This window comes from Calonectris borealis, chromosome 2 (assembly GCF_964195595.1).
Source record: "Calonectris borealis chromosome 2, bCalBor7.hap1.2, whole genome shotgun sequence".
In the NCBI taxonomy this organism is placed as follows: domain Eukaryota; kingdom Metazoa; phylum Chordata; class Aves; order Procellariiformes; family Procellariidae; genus Calonectris; species Calonectris borealis.
Window position 1 is genome coordinate 4,885,506 of NC_134313.1, and position 21,017 is coordinate 4,906,522.

General features: G+C 40.1%; 1 protein-coding gene and 1 pseudogene across 2 annotated transcripts in view; one reads left to right on the forward strand and one right to left on the reverse strand.

The window, feature by feature from the left end:
- Positions 1-610: 610 nt before the first annotated feature.
- Positions 611-21,017, reverse strand: part of DENND3 (DENN domain containing 3) — a 47,974-nt gene continuing 27,567 nt past the window's right edge. Inside the window, exons 13-24 of one of the 2 annotated variants that reach the window (XM_075141083.1) lie at positions 20,810-20,969; positions 20,448-20,692; positions 18,883-19,145; positions 18,171-18,341; positions 17,090-17,219; positions 16,530-16,637; positions 15,144-15,283; positions 13,759-13,919; positions 11,988-12,121; positions 10,829-10,944; positions 10,562-10,699; positions 611-2,154 (exon numbers count right to left, since the gene is read on the reverse strand). In XM_075141083.1, the coding sequence (XP_074997184.1) occupies positions 1,954-2,154; positions 10,562-10,699; positions 10,829-10,944; positions 11,988-12,121; positions 13,759-13,919; positions 15,144-15,283; positions 16,530-16,637; positions 17,090-17,219; positions 18,171-18,341; positions 18,883-19,145; positions 20,448-20,692; positions 20,810-20,969 (1,967 nt within the window). In that variant the 3' untranslated portion in view covers positions 611-1,953. Of the gene's footprint in view, positions 2,155-10,561; positions 10,700-10,828; positions 10,945-11,987; positions 12,122-13,758; positions 13,920-15,143; positions 15,284-16,529; positions 16,638-17,089; positions 17,220-18,170; positions 18,342-18,882; positions 19,146-20,447; positions 20,970-21,017 lie in introns of both variants that reach the window. The other variant, XM_075141082.1, reaches the window with a different exon arrangement.
- On the forward strand, positions 8,963-9,980 carry LOC142079756 (uncharacterized; annotated as a pseudogene).

The window sequence follows — 21,017 nt, forward strand, 5'->3', positions numbered from 1 at the left end:
ACTGGTGTTCAACAGCTGGTAATAAAGCAAGCAATGTTTTTGAAAAAGAGACATCTACTCAATAAATTGTGTTCCTATTCAATAAATTACTTTAGAGTCTTTTATCAATAAATGAATTTACAAGTATGAAAATGGACATTTGCTAGTTTTGTCATCTGACATTTTCACAAGCTGGGCACGAACTAGTTGAGAAGGCAAAACCAGGTTTAAAAAGTCTGGCAGGAATGAAAATCAATGAATGCAGTGACAGGCAGATGGCAGTGTGGTGTAGCCGGGTTCATCTCTGCAGCAAATGAAATTTCTTTAGTAGCACTTGTGTGTCTCTGTACAGAGAAATCTTTTAATTCAGTAAGTAATTCATTTCACTTACCACCACCAGCCAGACAGCTGCCAGGGAAGGAAATAAGCAACATGAAAGTTACAGATGAGGGGCTCAAAGGAGGACCCATTACCAGCAGAAGCTGGTTTTAGAAAGGAGAATATAAAGAGAGAAAAACCCAGGCAATTACTCTCTGTAGAACACAGGTAAGATGGGAGTCACTGCTAAAACCCATCATTCTTATATAGTGTATTGAGTTAGACAGGAAAAAGAACAAGATACAAAGAGACACCAGAGTATCAATATAGTGTTTAATATTCTTAAATTGAAAACAAAAACCCAAAAAACTAAAAAGGTAAAATTTCAGTTACCATCATATGATAAAACCTTTCATCAGCACATTGAAAGAATTAGAAATATTACATTGAGTGTATTTCCAGTAGTTTACACTTCTATTAGGCCTACGCTGTTTCATATTTATTAACAAAAGTAGCAGCCCATTTTTTCCTTCTATTTACAATATTTTAAATACTGTATTCTACTTTACTCAGCACTGATACAGATAAAACTATTCTGCATAAATGTGTTGTTTTACTTGTAGATAATGGTCATCAATGGAAAAAACAATGTACATCAGGAAATGATTAGGGAACGCCGCTCAAAAGAACCCTCTAGACTGCAATCTGATGATGCTCTCTTCAGTAATTAAGGAGCAGCTTGATGATTCTGCAGTAAAAAATTAAGCAGGCTCTACACAAAATAACAGCAGTTCCTCTGATTACAGAAACGATAACTGAAGGGAGGAATGGCAGAGGTTTGTTTGCACAGTAACTGAAAGGTTGCTTCCAAAAGCAAGTACAATATATATGGAAATTAAATAAATTACATGCTTCAGAAGAAAAAAATAATCAGTTTCACAAACTGTTACAAATGCCAAGTGCTGGCATTGCTTTTAAAGGAAAAACAAGTTTAAAAAGTAAAACAGTCATTAAGAATATCCAAGTATCTTGTTTCATCAGCAGGGAGCTTTCAGTGCTATCAGGGAGAGTCCGTCTGTGTCTACATTTTAAATAATACAGCACCATAAATATACATACAGGGGTAATGGACAGTCTTCCCAGCTAATCTAGCTGCTAGTTCAGAAAGATACTCAGTATTTAAAGTAACTCCATAAATCCAACAAATGTACTTAATTTTTTCTTTTCGTTGACCATTTCCAGCTGTAATAGGCTGTAAAGACAGTATCGAATCCCATTTTTCAGGCAACTCATGCACTGCCCAAAAAGAGCTCCCGTGGAATTATTGAGCTGGCTTCGGCTCTCTCAATGCAATCTGCACCAGAGAGTCTGGCCTATAATCCTAGCCCTTCACAACACCACATGTGAAGTTTAAAGCCAGTGACCTCTCTATTCACATTTCTGTTTCTTTATCAAATGTGCAGGAGCAGTACAAGGTGCAAGGAGAGATTCACTTCTATTTCGATTTTCTACAACAATGTAGGGACTAATATAACTAAATAAATACAAAATAGTAACACTGACAGGTGGTTGAAATATATTCAAAATGCTGGAGTAAACACAGCCTGAGGTCTTCACTTTTTTCCAGCACAGGTACACAGATTTTGAATAGCTTAACTATTCAGCTTTCCAAATGGCAATCTTCCCTTCTTCCTTTCCAGAGCCGCTGAGGACATATCTGTCCTCTGCTGAGCACAGCGCCTTTACTGTATCAGCATGACCAACCAACTCTTTCTCCACAGTCTTCTTCTCAGCACTGACCACATAGATCTTCCCTTTACTTTTGCCTTGCGATCTTCCGCTGCTGCCAACCCAAATCTGGAGGAAAGACAAAACAAAACCAAACCACAATAATTTTCACTACTTTACATTTCAGTCTAGGACACAGTCGAGGAGTTTTACATGCCACATTTATACAGTGAGGGTTCTCTCTTGCTAGGCTGGGAAAGGGAAACACTGAAAATTTCCTATATATATGTATCTGTTGGAGTTCATGTCTCTCTCTCTCTCGCTCTCCCTGATACTCCTCAACCTACTCACCTCCTCCCAGAGTTTTGTCACTAAGCAGAGGAGTTCGGCTACCAGGGCCACCTCCCTCAGGTGTGCTCACTGCTGCCAGCCGGTACTAGCATAAGAGCAGGGCACAACCTGCAGCCTGGCACCTGGGTGGCTGCGTGTTCCCGCCGGAGCTCTGTCTGGGAAGCTGCGTCAGTCGTGGTGGGTGCAGAGCTTAGAGAGGACATGGCCTTCTGCCGGGTGGATACCGTTGATACCTGGTCGAGCTGCAGAGCTACAGCGCCCTTCCTGTGCGCCCTGCCGCACGAACTGCCGCGCCGCGCTCCGCCCCGCCTTGTTTGCCCGCCCTGGCCGCTAGCGCTCTTTTTACGGGAGGCTTGGGCGCCTTTGCCCCTGGTCCCGCCCCGGTCTCCTCAGCCGCTGTGACGCGAGCTGCGGGCTCCTGGCGGGTGTCTCTGCTCCCCCGAGCTTTCCCCGGTTCAGGAACGCCCCCTATGCACCATGCTAGAGCGCTCTACTGCCGATTGTGCCGGCACTGCCATGGCGACTCGACTTGCCTTTGGTTCCACAGACCCAATGCAAAGAATAAGACAGAAGGTGTCACTTTACCACTGCATAAACCACAGCATGCCCTTATCTTGAGTGCTGTGTGCAGTTCTGCAGTTCTACTCTCTGCACTGCAAGAGCAGAGAAAATCCAGGGAAGAGTAACTAAAACTATCAAGAGAAAGGAACAGCTGTCCTATGACCGAAGATGGAAAAAGCCAGGACTCCTTAGGCTGGAGAGAAGGCAGCTAAGGAGCGATCACATTAAGGTTTACAAAATCACAAAAGTGCAGATAAGCAGAATGTAGAACCATTGCTCAACATATCCCGCAATTAGAGAAGTAAGGGACATGTGGAAACCAGTAAGGGTTCAGTTTCACTTAGAAGAAAGTACTTCTCTGTACATGGCTGGCAGTGAACTTCTGGAACCTGCTGCTATAGGAAACTGTGGCACCAGAAAGTTCAAAATGAAGTCAGATCCACAGAGATTGGGTCCAAAAACAGATAATAAAAGACTGAGACAGAGGTGTACACTTTAGTACCCCTAAACAAGAACCATGGACAGTGAGGGAGCTCAAGGGGAATGGACTGCAGATACAGGCAGTATGTTCTCCCTACACAGCATTGCTATTGCCACCGTTAGAGGCAGAATAGGGGGTCAGCTGCACCTGGTCCAGCCCAGCAGAAAACAGCTGTGGTCTTCTTGTGCATAGTTTTGTACCAGGTAAGTACTCACCGTTGTGTATTAGTAATGCTTACCAGCCAGAAAGCATCCAATTTCAGATAGACACATTATGCAATTGGTTTTGTCTCAGGTTTCTTAAAGACAAACAATGGCTTGTTTTTAATTAAAGCGCCTAAAAGCAAGCCTGTGGCAGACAACCCTACCAATGTTGTTGTTAGCCTTTACCAGGCTGCAAGTTTATTCTCAGTAATTGTCATGCTGTGTAGAAGAGTATGGGTGCTCCAGCTACTACAACAGACTCCAGACTCCCCCTTGGACAACCGAGGCTGCCAAGCTGTTGGCAGGCTGAAAGATGGCACATTGAACACTCAGGTTCAGGAGATGGATCACACAGGGATATTTTCCAGTTGTTCCTTCTGTATCAATGAGTTGGACTACAATGTTAGTTACGGTGGAGCTGAGTGAGAAGTAAGTGGAAGAGAAAAGGAGCAAAGTTCTTAAGTAGAATAAAAGAGAGCTTAATGCCTTGGCGTTTTTAAACAATCCTCTAACTCCCTTAAAACAGGGGTTAAATATATCCATGTCCATTTGGGGGAAGGATATCTCAAAAGGTTTTTCCATTTCAGTTCACAAATCTAACCAAGGGCTGAATACACAGAAAGCTTCCCTATTTTATGAGGCACTTCATGAAAAAGTGGGGGTTGTGATGGCTGCATCCAGCTTATGCTGGACTTTGGGGACGGATGGCAACACAGTAGCCAAGGGCTGTCTGGAGCAGTGATCCAAACGTCTTGCTGGTATGCAAATATGACTATAAGTCAATCATCTCACTCTATAAATAGTGGACAGCCCAGGGCTTGTTGAGCTGTTCTGCACGGCAGGGGCACAGCAGGGTCTCCCCTTGAGTAGGAACACCTCTCAGGGTTACTCCTCAAGGTTGAGAGGTTCCTTGCCGCAACAGATCCTCAGTAAGCGACTAATAGCATGCTAAACTTTGAAATCTTAGCTAAGTGATACAAAGGATTGATTGCGCATATATAATCCTTTAGACATAAACTGTTGACCAAGTCTGGGACTAGGATTGGATCCAGCTGCACCTAGACTCCTCTCTGAGAAGGAGTTTAGAAAGCAAGGGGGTCCTTTCTGAACCTCATGACTCAACGGGAGGGTCTCCCTCACAGTTTTGTTCTGACCCTGTCCTCTATGCAGTAAATAATCAAGTGTACCTTGCCATCGAATCTTGTTAAACCACGGTCACATTTACCATTGAACTTTGTTAATTCACTGTTTTATATCAAGTGTATTTTTGCTTCTCTCTTACAAGTGAAGTGCACTCTCACTCCATCCACGACAAACTGGTATAGTCAGCAAGATGGCAAGTAGTATCACTGATTATTTACTGAGGCATGGAGTGAATCCAAGTCCCAAATTCTCAGAAGAATGGGCTCGTGACAATTGGCATAATTGGGAAGCCGCTGAAGAGCACTAAAAGTAACTAGGGGCCGCACAAAGGATGAAAAGGGGAAAGGAGTTATCTGCAAGATGCTAGGTTCCTGTTTAGAAGCTGCATATCGAGAAACGGAGAATAGAAATAGGAAGGAGCAGGACCTACAGAAAGAAATAGAAGGTGGGAAGGCAACTGAGTTGTTACTGTCTTTAAAAATTGAACATCTGCAGAAACAGTTACAGGAAGAAAAGAAAAAAAGACAAAAGTTGGGACAAAAGATGGTGCTTATGCACGCTCCCCGCCCCCTTGGCATCATACAGATTAGAAAACTGATAGTATCCGCTGAAGATGGGGATGGCGATACCTGGGGTGATCCCAATGATAGCTAGCCAGAAGATGACGATCCTTTGTTCCCCACAAATCGTCCTGAATATGAAGCCAGACCCATTGTTAAAACAAAGAACTGTGGGACCTCGGGGTGGTCATCCATGACATACTACGCAAACCATCCCCTGGGATCTGTTGCAATTGACAAATTTGCAAGAGAGAGCAGAAAACCAGGTGAAACTGAAACTGAATACTTGTGGCAAGTATGCCCAAGTGGTGGCGGCCGAATAATGTTGAGTGAGGACAAAGCAAATGGCTGTTGGGGTCTGGGAATTTTCTTAAATTTAGGACCCGACCTGGCAAATACACCCTATTCTATCACCAGCCAAGTAGCTTATTGGACTGGAGGAATAGACACCATGGAGCGACTTGAACCCTCCATAATCCCCATTAAGTCTCTAAGTGGGCTCTCTACCACCCTCACAAAAGCCGCTTGCATACAAGCCATGGGCAAAAAAGGACCCCATGATGTTCCACTATCTGCTACAGTCGATTTTGCAATGCTAAAACCACTGATTAGGGGAGCCCCGGCAATTCTTAAATCCCATCTAGTTGCAAAACGAGATAAGATCAAGAAAGACACAGAACACAATGAAGGACTAGGTGATAACACTCAAAATGCCCGCAAGCAACTCCCTACATGGGCAGAATTAATGTACGGCTTTGTTAACTACAGCCGTGAAATGGGCTGGGACCATGCACCAGCTGAAAAACAAAACCTGAAGCCCCGGGGAGGAGATCACAAAGTAAGACCCGTGAAACAGGGAAGAGAAACTAGATCACACGGACAAGTGAAGAAGTAAAATTTTTAAGTACTTGGTGGATAGCAGGCAGTGCAGTGATTCCTCCAGATACCTTAAGAAAAATTGAAGAGCTGCAAATGCCCCAATCAAGGAAGGAGTTACAACAATTAGTGGGAACTTTAGGATATTGGAGGATCATTTCCCATCCATTGTACTCTTATGGAAAGGTAAACCCTGGGAGTAGAAATTAGAACATAAAGAGGCAGTCAAAACTCTAACTGAAGAATTAAAAACATATCAGTCACTGGGACCAGTACACCCCCGCGACCAATGGGGTTTCGTCAAACACGCTACAGTGTAACCTGTTCCAAACTGGCCCCGATGGGCCAAAAAGACCTTTATTGTTTAGCTCAACTGCATTTAAAGAAACAGAACAACAATATTCTGAATGGGAAAGAGACTTTTGTCTTCAGTCCGAGCAGTTAAACAAGTTGAGAAAATACATCAGGGACAACCTGTGCAAACTAGAGGACCACTTAATTTACTAGAAACAATCCTAAATGGGTCTGCTTCTCCAGAAGGAGTTGCACAAAATCCCACTATCAGAAAATGGTATGCCTACCTCACAGGAGTTGCAGAAAATATGCAATTAACTGAAGGACACAGTAAGGTTTTCAAATTGCAGATGCCCATAAACACAGACCCTTTAGCGTTACAACAACCTTTTAAACCTTCACCCATTCTGGATGCACTGCCCCTCACTGAGGGTACACCAACAAAAAACATTTGGCTTACGGATGCTTCAGCAAAAAGTGTAAAATAGTAAATGGCAATATACATCCGTCGCATTAGATGCTACCACCAGCAAACGAGTAATAGAGGAAGGTGAAGGCAGTGCACAAGTAGGAGAAATAAGAGCAGTTGTTTTGGCAGCACAGAATGGAGCAAAAATCATATATATATGATATATACATATCTCTTATGCTCTGTGGGCTGGTGCCACACAGTGGCTCTGTCAATGGGAAACCTTGACTTGGGAAGTAAACAGATCCCCAGTTTGGAGAAACACAGATTGGCAATTATTACTAGATATAGCCAGGAAAACACCTTTCAAGATGGGATGGGTAAAAGCTCATGCTAAGGATAATCAACAAGCCACAAAGTGGAATCAAAAGGTAGATGAGCTAACTAAAATTAGGAAAATCACCTTAAATCCTGAGTGATTTTGATTGGGAGAATGGTTACATCAAAACCTAGGCCACACAGGTAAAGAAGCACTTTACTTTGCTGTACAGAGTAAAGGCTGGCCTATAAACAGAAAAACTTGTGGAACTATTCTTACAGAATGTCCCCAGTGTAGACTGAAATTACAAGCAGATCATCCTGCTAAAGCACCACCTCTATGTATCAATGAAGGGAAAAATTTATGGTCTACATGGCAAATTGATTATATTGGACCATTCATATCCTCAGCAGGATATCGATACATCTTCACAGGAGCGGCAGTAGCCTCCAGCTTGCTTTTGGCAACTAAATGTCGGAAAACCGATGGGCAAAATATAGTGCGAGGGCTATCGTTCTGGTTCTCAAATCTGCCTACTCCTGATGTTATCCAAAGTGGATAAATATCCAAAATGGCTCACATTTTTTGTGTAGGGAAGTACAAGATTGGGCAAAACAAGAGGGAATTAAATGGGTATTCCACACCCCATACTACCCTCAATCAAATGGGATGGTAGAAGGAGCTAATGGCTTATTGAAAAGGAATCTCAAACCACTTGAGGCTCAATTGGATATGAGACTTTCCAAAGTACTCCATCAATTAAATAAATCGCTATGGGCCTACTGGAAGTCTTGTAAGCCAAGCATTCTTTGAAAAAAACGAGTTTAGCACTCCACCTACTGGGAAAAGAGAGTATCCAACAACATTACAGCTAGGACGGCCTGTGATGGTTAATCTACCATCTATCAGTATTGTGCCTATGACTTTAGCTAAACCTCGTGGCCCACTTGCCTGGGAAGCTACTGATAGCAGTGGTGCAAAACATGGAATTAGTGCATGATAGATTTTTTCTTCTTTTTAACGGGGTAACCTGTTTGGACTCTCCCCACAGAACAAGTCCCTATTTTTCTCTTACTGCACCCCACATGATGGCAAATGGAAATACTGTGTTCATGCTACTATTCCAAACCCTAACAATGCTGCTTCTCCTAACCTGTGGTCAAAGAACCCTAGAGTGGCCATGGTCTCAAGCTCGTGTTAAGTATACTGGGAGTATGGGAATACACTCTAGTAAGGGAGATTTACATCTTTCCACCGTGGTCATGCACGGAACTGAACTATACTTAGAAAACGAACAGAGCTGGGATAAAGATGAAGCCGACGATAAAGTCCCCCGACTTTGGGGAATGGCAGGAAAAGAAGTTAAAATAGGATGCCGGATGATCAATGGGTGTATCCATGAGAAGGCATCTCAGATTTCTGTGTACAACATTACCTCAAACCCAATAGCTAAAGATACGAAACTTTGTGCCTCAAAGATTGGACTGTTGGTACGATTCTACCTTACTACAACCTGTTTTTGTAGTCTGCTTCCGGGCTCACCATAGCATGGAACTATCAGAATTTAAATTTAAAATAGACATTACTGAGCCTAGTACAACAACATCCACCCCTATTGTAAAGGATAAGAAAACTCTATCCCCACAAATTTCTGAAATTGAACTGTATGTGATCAAAAATACAGGCCAACAAGAAGTGTTATTTAATCTATCATGATCTCTTAAATGAGTAGAACTATTGATGCAAATTAATATCTCTACAATCAAATCGACCTGTTCACCATTCCTGAGTTTGTCCTATGCAGGATGGTTAGCATGGTTACATGGGCGAACCCTTACCTCTCCAAGACGAACAAGGAGAGATGTGACTGGTATAGAGACAGGACTGGGAGTCTTAAATAGTATAAATGCTGAAGTACTTGTAAATAAACTGAGCGCAACAACAAGTGATTTAAACTAATTAAAACACCCATTACAGTCTTCTCTATTAGCATTGGGAACTAACCAATGGCTCTCATCTGATACACTGCCTCAGTGGGAAAGAATTAATGAAAGGGACCACCAATTGATTGTGGATGCATTTGGTGCAGCCCAAAACAATGTTTCTCTAGCTCTTAGTTGTATCCAGGCTCAACTGTGGATCCAATCTATGGTAGCAGTAATTATAAGAGAAGGTGAAGAGGGCACCTTACCCACTGAAATTCGAAAGGTGATTTGGGATAACGCAACTAAATTTGAGAAAGAATTCCAATCCTGGTGGTATTTAGTCAATTTCACTTATGACCCCATCAACAATAAGGCCACAGCTTTTGTCTTAACCATATGCAATGCTTGGGTATACACCATGTCACAAATCATTGCGTTAGGATTAAATTACAATGGAGCTATACTCTATCCATTAGAATATAAAGTGTGGGCTCAACGAAATGGAAACAAATGGCAACTATTGATGTTAACGCATCCATTGTATGGGAACAACAAGGATTTATTTGTGAGAGTAGCACCATGAAAGCCCAAGACGTGTCATTTTGAAATACATCCCAATGAAGCCCCTGAAACTGTACTTGTATATATTGAAAAAGGATTTACCATTGAACTTTGTTAACTCACTGTTTTATATCAATAAAGTATATTTTTGCTTCTATCTTCCGAGTGAAGTGCACTCTTACTCCAGCCGTGATAGGAACAAAGGAAAATTTGAGAAAAATTCAGAATGTCGCTTTCCCAATAGCTATATATTAGCTATTTATTTGCAAATTAACTCCAAACCTGTCCATGTGGTATCACAACTACAGTCATTTGCACAGCTACTGATACTATGCAGAAAGAGCAGGTATACAGCGCGAGGCCAATAATGACAGGGACACAAGACTTCTAAGGTAGGAAGCCGTGGGCTCCTTTGGTTTCTGTTGAGTTAGGAATGTGGTAACTAAACAAGAAAAAGGTCATCTACAAAAATAGGCCAGCTAATTGGCATTTATTGTTTGTCTATTAACCTTTTCCAAGGCTTAGTCTTAGGAGCCCTGAGATTAAATATCAAGGGACCTAAACTTTCAGTTTCTGTGGTTGCCTGAAAATGTCAATGGCTAATAAAAGTCATCACACATTTAATTACTGATGAGGCTTTTGGCTTAACATGCATTTTGGGGTATACCTTTAACAGCCAGTTGTGTTGGGCAGTCATTAGCTTCTCTGATTTCAAAGAGGAATCAACGTTTCAAACTAGTACATATGCAAACACCCAGTAAGAAAGCTAACCAGTGACAGCCCACGAGAGCTGCAAACAAACAAAAATTCAGTAAAGAATTCCACAAGTAAAAACAGTCCAAATGTTTCTCACCTGATTTTTAACTCTTATCATACAAGTAATCTCAGAGCAATCTTGAAGATGAATCTTTTGAGGGGTACTTGGTAAGTCTTTGGTGTTCCAAATATACAGGTCACTACTCCCTGAATAAGACGCCCACACTTCGTCTCTCTAAAGCACAGAAAGATATGTTTAACATGAGCACTGCTGACAGGAAGTACATTGTGATAAGTAACTATGGCTTGTAATGCCTCATAGTCATGCTTCATTTAAACTCTATTAACAGTTTAAATATACTACCTCAGGAAAGAGCTGGAAGGAGAGAAAATAGGAACACACATCCTTCAGGTGATGCTCAATTTTCATCCGTAGTCGAAATTCGTATGTAGACATTACAAGTATACAACTTCCAGTACCTTCAATATTAAAGATGAAGGGTTAGTAACAGAAGTGCCTACTTCCTCCATTTCTATAAACCATGGAGAAAAAAGGCAAAATAAAATGGATGCATCTAACAACTGTCTTGTTTCTCAATCAGTAGTGAAATCTTTGAGGCATTTCTTTCTGTTTTTCACAGTATCTATTTTTAGATCTGTTCTTTCTCCAAAGGCTAGTCGCATTCTGCAGTGCATACACCTGTTAGTTTAGAGTCCAAAAATGATGAGAGGAGAGGAAACAAACTCCTTAAAATTAGGAGATCTCATACTTAGGTTCTCAAGTACGCCATTATTTTCATCTACAGAACTGAGACCAAGTGGCTGTGCTACAAAGCTGTCAGGGCTGAATCCTTATCCACCACGGCAATGGCAGCATTGCTACTGCCCACAGCAAGACCAGGAATTTTGCAAGGCTTTTTTTTCCGCAAGCTGCTGTTCTGTGGAGATAGGTTTGGATCTAGGCTCTTGTGTATGGCAGTACTGAGAATCAGTGCAAAATTCTTGAATCGGTCACCATTTCTGAAACAACTTCAAGATGATCCTTTACCTTAGCACAAAGCTTTACTTTATTCATCTAAACTCCTACAGAGGGGATGACAAATTTCTAGAAGTGGCCAAAATGCAGATCTGGGGATTACCAAGTCAGACCAATACCATAAAGTCTAGCTGAAATACCAAACACAATTTGCAACCACTATTGCCACTCTAGACTTTAAAAGGACTTTCTCAAAGTTTTCCATTCCAATTTACAGGCATCACCAGGGGAGATCAGACAAATACAGTGTAGCCAGAAGTCACATCCTGCAGCAGGGGCAATACCTCCAGGAGCAATCCAAGCTAGCCATCTATAAAGTGTTTTGGAGGTCTTACCTGCAGAAGGCTGCTTAAACAGACTAAGTGGAGAATGAGGGAAGAACATCATGTACACATAAATCTGAGTTTGAGATTAATATATTGTTAAAACAGCGTATTATGTGAAGATGTAATTTTTTTTTTTTTAATTATTTGAGGAATGAACTTACAGCACCACAGCTGGTCATTATGAAGCTTTATAGAAGTGAGATTTTGGCAGGGCAGCTGAAAGACACGGTTAACTTTCAGAGTGCTGATGTTCCAAACAATCACTGTTCCATCTAAACTGCTTGAGTATGCTTCACTGTTGGCACAGATTAAAAAAATCGTAACAATAGAATAGAGTACATTCATGTTCAGAACAGAGTGCATACACAGAAGAGACTTAATTGCAAAATAACCAATTTTACAGTAAGCCAAATTAATGTTCTTCATTTCAGAAACTGGAAGAGTAAAGCACAGTAACTATTTCCAACAGAGAATGGACTGAAGTCCAAAAGCCTTCAAGGCCAGATACTATAATTATTTTAATAGCAAACAATTAGACTGGTTCAATTCTTTTAAACAAGGTGACTAGAGTCTTGAGTGGAGAGGAACATGTCCATCCTGTGCCCACCAACATGCCTAGGGAAGGATCTAAACCTTTTTTCTTCCCTCACTATATTCTGGGTAGCTGGCTCTAGACAGCTGAAAGTGCATTTAAGCAACCAACAGCTCTGGGTTACAGCCAGGCATCCACCTTTCAAGCTGCTTATGTCTCCTATTGGAACAAAAGTTTTCTAGTATAGATATTTTTTTCTTCTTCTTAAGATTATACTTTACAAACTCTGTATCACTGAAAACACTGCAGGCTAATTCAGAGCTCTAAATGAACGAGAGCACACATTACATCGTGAGGAGTTAAGTACAACAAAAACTTTCCTTATAATTCTCCTGAACATTCTTGCCTGTTGGATTTTGCCTCTTTTTTTCTCTCTCAAGTTAGGACAAAAATACCTCAAAACTGTTTTTCTTTGCTACTGCACCTGAGAAAACAAGTTCTACTATCCCTTTGTTTTTTTTTTTACCTTTAACATCTGTTGTCTTCAGATGAGAAAATCTTTTTCTCATTCCAACAATACCTAAGCAAATTCTCCCTGAAATCCAGTTACGCCTGCTGCACCACTGGCAGAGCTATGGCTGATGTCTGGTCTGGCCTGGGAGTTGCCGCCCCCATGGGAAGACAGCAGGTTAAGGCCTCCAGCCAACAGTCTTCCCAGTGCTACCAAAAGATCAAAAGCATTTTGCCTGAACAAAACAATAAATGTATTATTTCTTTTACAAACAGGCAGAAAAAAATCCAGAAGCATGCTGTAAACATCTAGTTGATGATGTGCTCAAAGTAATAATGAAGTGGTCTTTAAACTGCATCTGTATTGATTCATCGCTGGATGCTGCCAATTCCTGGCTGCTCTCATCCTCGTCCAAAAAAGCATTCCTTTATCCTCTTTTTTACAAAGTACATTATGCTCTTTCTTTAAAAAGGAAATTCTTAGTTTACCATATACAATATGGGAGTGACAAAAATGGGCTAAATGAAGGCTTATGTTAGCAGGATAAGCCCCCTCCATTTAAAACAATCAATTCTTTCCAACATCTAGGAAAATCAGTCACTGGTTTCCTGTATGGGCTCCTTTTCCTTGAGCACAAGTTAACTTTTTGCCTTTGTTTCAGTCAAATAATTAAAGCACAATACTATATCATTTGGATCTTTAACTAGTCCTCTAGTCACTGTGGGCCAAATTCTCTAGGCTAGTGAATACTGCTCTAGCTACATAAAATAGCTTTCTATTTAACCACAGAAAGATTCTCCGCATGTCCATGACTCTTCCAGTGTACAGACGTCCTTCATATTTGCTTGTATATGTATTTTTAAGAAGAAAACATTGTAATTAAATATACCTGGGTATTCCATTCTTATTCTCCACAATGATGTCTGTAACATCAGAACGATGATCATTTAGTTGCTTATTACAAGACATACTGTGGGTGTTGATTATATAAATAATGGAGTCTTGAGATCCAATCCACACTTGACTCTGTTCTACCATGATCATACAAGTCTGGGGAGAAAAAGCAGGATTAAATAAAATCTAGAAGAAGAATCACTCTTTAATGTAACATGGAAAAAGGCTATACTAAGATGCTACAGTTTTCTGGTGATTACAATAAGAGATCAAGACTTGGCGCTCCAGTATTCTATCCTTTGCTCTGCTCTATAAATAATGAGAGAGGATAGATCTCTTTGCTGAGTTTATCCTTCAGTAAATAGGATTAATGATGTATCTTGGTAACTGACTCAAAGCTGTGTTTCCTGGCCCAAACAAAGTAAAAGTTACAAAGGACATCAGGGGAAACCACAGAAGTTAGTGTATTTCTCTCTTCCGGATTGGAAGCCATCCTAACCATCTGATATAAACATACTTCCTACTTCAGTTAGAAGTGGTGTCTAAGAAAATACTGTCTGCTCCTCTGCTGTCTCTGGAACGTCCTTCCCCCATTCAGAAGCTCTTCATTTCTCTCCCTCCCGAGTCCCATCAGTTCCAATCTCTCGTCCTCTTTTCTTTCTCTTCTTTAGAATAGGTCGGTATCCGACTCTTCTCCTGGATTTCCATCTTCCCTCCACCCAGCCCTTCACTATCAGCTTTACTTCTCCTTTTTTGACTCTCTCCTACACTCATCCACAGTGATGTTTCTCAGCTTTTACACAAGTGACCTATGCAATCCCTTTTCCTGCGTGTTCTCAGTCTGCAGCTCTGGTTCAGCTTCCCCTTTCATTGAGAGAGTTATTCTTTTCAGGTGGTCTTTCACAAGCAACTCTCTTTAACCTGCTGGTTAGTCATGTTCTTTCAGAGTGCCGTCTCTCTTTCAATATAATCCACCTGGTTTCCTTACATCTTTCCCCAATTTCCAGTTCTTCAGCACAAGTGACTTTTCATCCATTCTTAGGGCTCGTCTCATCTTCTCTTTATATTGATTGTCTCCCTTATTCTTTCTCCTCAACTGTTTCAAACCCACCTTCCTGCCCCAAGAAGCCATGCAGTCAGGCCAGCAGGCCCTTCTGACATCCAATCCATCACTTCCCATCAGTTGACTTGTTTCTTTGTGAATCCATTTTCTCTCCTTTCTATTTTTCTCAAAAATCTCCATTTCTCCAAGTTAACTGAAGTCCAGACAACTCAACTGTCTTTCACTTCTAAGGAACGGCAGTGATTCAGGGTCATACAGGCTACAACAACAAAAACACCAAGCTAAAACAGCAGTTGTGGTACGTGTGTCAGTCTTACCAGTTTAGAGCGGCCCATTTTGAAACAGTGTTGTTGAATAGACCAGGTAGATGCATCAAAGACCACCACTTTCCCCTCATTTAAAGCACACCATAGTTTTGGATGAGCATTGCCAGGTCTTTCTGAAGGGTCAAGATGCCCTAGAAATGAAGCAGAGAAGATGAGAGAAGTAAAAGAAAAGAAACCACTTTTGGAGACGTGTGAGAAAACCATTATTAGGCAGAGCAGCTTTCTAACAAAACGCATCTGTGTTCTGGAACTTGCATCACCAGTTAACAGATGACAGTTTTCACAATGAATTTGTGCTTGTCTCATCTATTTGTTGAGCTCACCTTATGGTTTAATCTTACACTTCAAAGTTATTCAGAGCAGAGATAATCTTTTTCGTTGATGACTAAGTATTTAGCTAACTGGGATTGCAGGAAGGCTTTTAAGCCCTATGAAATACAACTAATAAATCCACTCATTCTATCTGCTCCATTAGAGCTCCACTTAGAAGCCTCATACTACAAAGAAAGAAAAGCACCACTGAACCCACCACCACCCACCCACCCACCCACATACAATGGCTCCTGCCCACTCTTAACTTCGGAATTCCACTAACTTTCCCCTTTCGTCTCAAATTGCCCAAATGCTAGGAATTACATACAAACTTACATCAGAAGACTAGTAAGGTTATGAAGTTAAGAGTTAGGAATTTCCAGAATTAACGTATCTGCTACCTAAATTAATACCCATCGCATACAGTCCTTAACTTTTCCTTTTTTTTTTCTTTTTTTTTTTCCCTCTCCAGTGCTTTTTGAATTAGTCAGATATAAATGTGCCAAGTACCACACAAAAGCTCACAAGGAAATTGATAATGCTTTCTTCAGGGATGGACTTAAATTACATGCAGTGAATAGTACATTAGATCACATTCTATCCAGTGAGAGTTACAAGCGTATAGGTCTGGCTGGGATTTCAAGAGGTGGCACACTATTCTCTGCACTGTGGTTCAACGAAACACCCCCATATGACTCTACTGAAAAATAAAAAAATAACAATGAATCTTGATCAATGGTGGAGCATCATTCATCCACCTTGCTCAATAAATGAAGCAGAAATCTTAAAGGGAAATGGGCACATTAAACATAATTGAAGTCTATTATAAGGCATATACACACAGGAAGACAAATTAAGACTGTGAAAGCTATGCCTTGGAGTATCTTAATATGCAATATTGCTGTTCTTTTTTAATGACTTTCTGTTTTAGTATTCAACACACAACCAAAGCATGTCAGAATGTGAACAAAATCAGGCAGACACAATACCAGGTGTTATGAGATAACATGCTTTATAAGCTAATTAAAGCTGGGCTAACATAAAGAAAGCAATACATCATCTTACCTGGCGTATAAAGCAAGACATCTATTGCCTGTGGAAATGTCTCACCAGCTGAGGGGTTGATCTTGTGCTTTAATGTCTCTGAAGTTGTTTTGGGGACCATCATAGGCACTAAAATAGATTTTTAAAAGGTCATGAAGTGCACACTTAAGCCTGAAATAGATCTATAATTCTTATGAAATAATAATTCTACACCATTTATTCACATTTCTCACTCTTCTTTCCCTCTGGCCTTAGCTGACTAGGAGAGCCCGAAAACCATTTGTCTGAATTCTGGTAGCAGAAGCATGCATACAACACCCAAGCAATCTAAACAATCAAAACAAAAACGCAGCAGCCAACACCGAGACAGACATGCCAACTAAGGTTCTGATGCACAGAAGCAGAAAAAAAAACACCAACCTCTAAGCTTTCTATTAATACTACGTCTGTGAAAGTGCAATTAGACAAGTATCTTTTTATACTTCTACAGATAATGACTTTGAAAACTGGAATATAAACAGAAAGAGCTGAGACAGAGGATGCAACAACAGCAGGCTTTGTGGCATTGCCATGTGACTGACCTTCATTTTTCATCCTGTCAAAATAAGACAGTTTAGAGGCTGCATATATGGTTTTGGAGGACTGCAGGGCACCAACCACAGCATCCATCAGGAGAACATTTGTCAGTGCTTGCTGAATATACTGAGGATCCTAAAGACAAAGGTCTTACTGTAGATTATCTATTGCTCGTTATTCTTACAAGTCTCCATGTTTAACAATCACAACGCATGTCGTGCTTAGCGCAAGCACTAGCCAGTTGCTGCCCTGCAGCATAATTCATACTTCTTGCAGTCAAACCCCTCTCCCACATCACATGTTCCACTCCCAGCAAGGTCATGGAGCAGGGAACCAGGAGCCTGCATTAATTCATTACATTGAAAGAAGTATTTCAGATCTGGCACAATCTTGATACAGGATGTGCAAATGAAACCACATGAATGGCACTGATGGAAAACAAACAGCGGACACAGGATGGATACCCATTTTCAGGCTGGATCTTTCCTCACGGGAGGGAAGTACACATTATGCTTCATCTTGGCTAAAATGATTCAAATCCTTCCTGAAGAACCACCAAGCTACATTTTACATTTTCACTATTAAATTCAGCAGTCATGAAGAATTATGTGGTTTAAATGGAAACCCTGCTTGTATGATCTTTTTTCTCAAGGTTTCTATGCAGAAGAATACATCTTGCTCTATTCATTGAAAGGATCTATAGCCACCAGGGTTCCAGCATGGCAAAACTCTTTCTACGCATTATATTTTGAAGCAAGGTAGAGAAAATTTTCTGTTAGTTAGGAACACTATTCTCATACATTGTGAAATTAAGAAAGTATTTCACAGAACTAGTGAATAAATTAAAAGTTCCATGCCAACGGATGAGAAAAAATATCCTATATTTTTAAATGTAATCACTATTTTTTTCTTTTTTCGTATTATTCCATAAGTATTATATTTAGAAGTAACAACAAAAAAAAGTTTATTACTTACCTATTGTTTGCTGAAACCTAAAAATTCTAAGATTGATGCATGAATTATTTAGAACAGAGTCAGAAAGCACATACTTCGTACTTATTTGATTAGAAATTCCCATATTTATACCTTGTGATCATCTGCCATTTTCTTTCCAGCCCACATTTCTTTCACTATCAGGTACCAGAGATCACACTCAGTTTTAAGGTTAGCTTCAAAGACTTCTTTTTTAGATAATGTTTTAATCCTCAGAGTTGGTATTCTCAAAAGAAGGAAAGCTACAGTCGTGCTCTTAACATCCTAGAAATAGGGAAACAAAGGAAGCAAAGAAGATACACCATGCAATCACAGATAAGGTGCAGTACTCATCCTATAGGGCAACTTTCTCTATTAATAACTACAGATAATGATTTTAATTGTCCATACACACTGTTAAGCAGAAATGGTTTTATGAAAATGTAAATTTCAAACAACATCATACAGACTTCACTACACAGTGGGTACAAGCTGGCTCGCTGACACCACAGTCAAATAAGCACACTTAATGCTCATGTTATTAACCTTCTCTAGCTCTATATCCCATCTTTGCACCTTTCTGTACATCTAGAGTTTATGACCTCTAGATTTTTATTCTATGTCATCTAGCATCTAGCAAACCATACTACATCAGCCCTGAAATTCTTGGTCCAAAGACCCTGAATTTTATCTATCACTCATAAGCTACTGACTTCAGAGGTGTTTCCTACATTCCTTACGGAAACTTTAAGTTGAGAGACAGATCTCTGCAGAATAGCCTATATCCTTAGGCATGCAAGAGAACAAGAACTTACTTGATGCTCACCTCTATATCCCTGAAAGCAGCAATCTGGATATAGCCAGGACGTCCTCCTTCAGTCAAAAGGAACAAGCGCTTTTGGGTCAGAGCTATTTTTCCTACACCATAGTTAGTTTTAACTGAGCAAGATAACTTGTAGACACATTCATTTTTATCTAGATGCTCTATTACTGTTGGTGGCAGATTCACCTCTTGAGCTTCTGCTTCAGTTTCTTTCCAGTAGTTGTAGAAATCTCTGAATGTTTCAGGATCGATTTGTTTCTGATGTCCTACAAATATTTTAAAACTTGTTTACTGTGAGAAACAGTTATACAGATTTGCACAGAAAGACAGCTTTAAAAGATACCAACTTTCAAATTGTGTCCCTAACAGCATAATGGGTAAGCGAGGTGCAAAAACTACAAAAAAATAGGCCTGGAAAACAGTTAAGAGACAAAATTCTTCTCTTGAGGTAGAAAGATTCCTCTGTAGTTAGCTTAGGCCATAGGTCCCATGCATCTGGCATCCTCCCTTCCACCCTACTGTAGGGAGGGAGGAAGCAAACACTGTGCCAGATTGCTTTTTTAAATTCATGCCAAAAATCCAGTCAGACAATGGGAAAGGATTTATACTTCCCTACTGAACGGAATATTTTTCATTATGACTTTCCAGTTCTTCATCCTATTGAATGCTACTATATCACATACTTACCAACCTGGGATAAAAGCTAAACTTGTAACAGTTAAAGACTTCAGCAATAGGTATTCCAAGTAATTAATTAATCTAAAAATTCAAGTGTTTGGACAGCAGAATCTGTCACAAATTCTTGTGAGATTTATGCTACCTCTGGCTTCAGAAAGTCTTGCTATAGTCTTGCTATTTTGACCAATGTTTAATCCTTTGTGGCCACAAAATATAACAGTTACCAGAGAACCAGGCACAGAAAGAGAACTGAATAGTATTTTATAAAAGCACTCTCAAATTATGTTTTTAGAAATCAATCACAAGATTCAGATCTCATTCAGGAGAGAAGAAAGTTCTCTCAAATATAAACATAACCTCTCCTTTTGTTATGATGACCTGACCATCCAAGGGGAATGTAACTGTAGCTACTTGACTTCTGGATTTTGTTAGTTTATTTTTAACAGACTGCCACCTTGCTTTGTTACTTAGCGGTTTTACAACACACAGGTATTTTCCATGAGCAACTACGACAGTCTTGTACTTGTACTTTACTCATAATCTAAGCCAAAGCAGAACTGCACATCATCAGATCACGAAACTACCTCACCTACACAACCTGAAAAATTGTAAATTGTGTGCCCAAATATAAGTAGATTCCTCGTCTATATTTGCATCCACAATAAAGACATTCTTGTATACATTAAATCTATTCTCCATAATTATCCTAATTAAATAAAATTGTCCATAAAGCTCACATACTGTGAGTTTTTAGAGGCCCAGAAAATGCTGAATAATAATTAAAAAGAAAAACAACTGGAAACAAAAATTTCATTTTTGGCATAAAAAAACAGTTTGAAATTGTCACTGCACCAATGTAGATGGTCATTAAAAATGTATCTTATACTCACCTACTGTTAGGGCATCAAATAACCGATGTATAGTGTCTATATCTTTGATAATCCCAGATTCTTGGATTCGCTTGACAAAATCATCCAGTTGCATGTGTGTTTTTGGCAATTCAAAATTTTTTACATGGTCATCTATTTTCATAACTTCTCTTTGTTTTTCCATCACTCGACTTATCAGCTTCTTCAGCTCAGGTTTGCGGTCTGCTTGAGAACGCTCAGAAGGAGACAAGGTTTCCACTATTTTTCTTACAAGATCAGTAGGGAAAATTCTTAAGTCTGTTTTATCTAGGTTCTGAAAGTCAGAAAGTGCATTTAGTAGTTTCCCTTGCATCAAGCTAATAAGCCCCCGGAGGTAGAAGTACCTTGCCAGCAATGCTGAGTTATCAGGTGGTAAGGTATTTATAGCTTTGCTGAGATGGTTGAAGAAGTCTGTATAGTAGGAATGAACACACTGGAACATCAGAGGAAAGTGAATTTCTGGGATTTTGAACATACTAACTGATTTGGAGGGCATTTTTACAGCTAAAACCAAAACAAAACAAAAGTACATTGATTAGTGTAAGTAGTGAA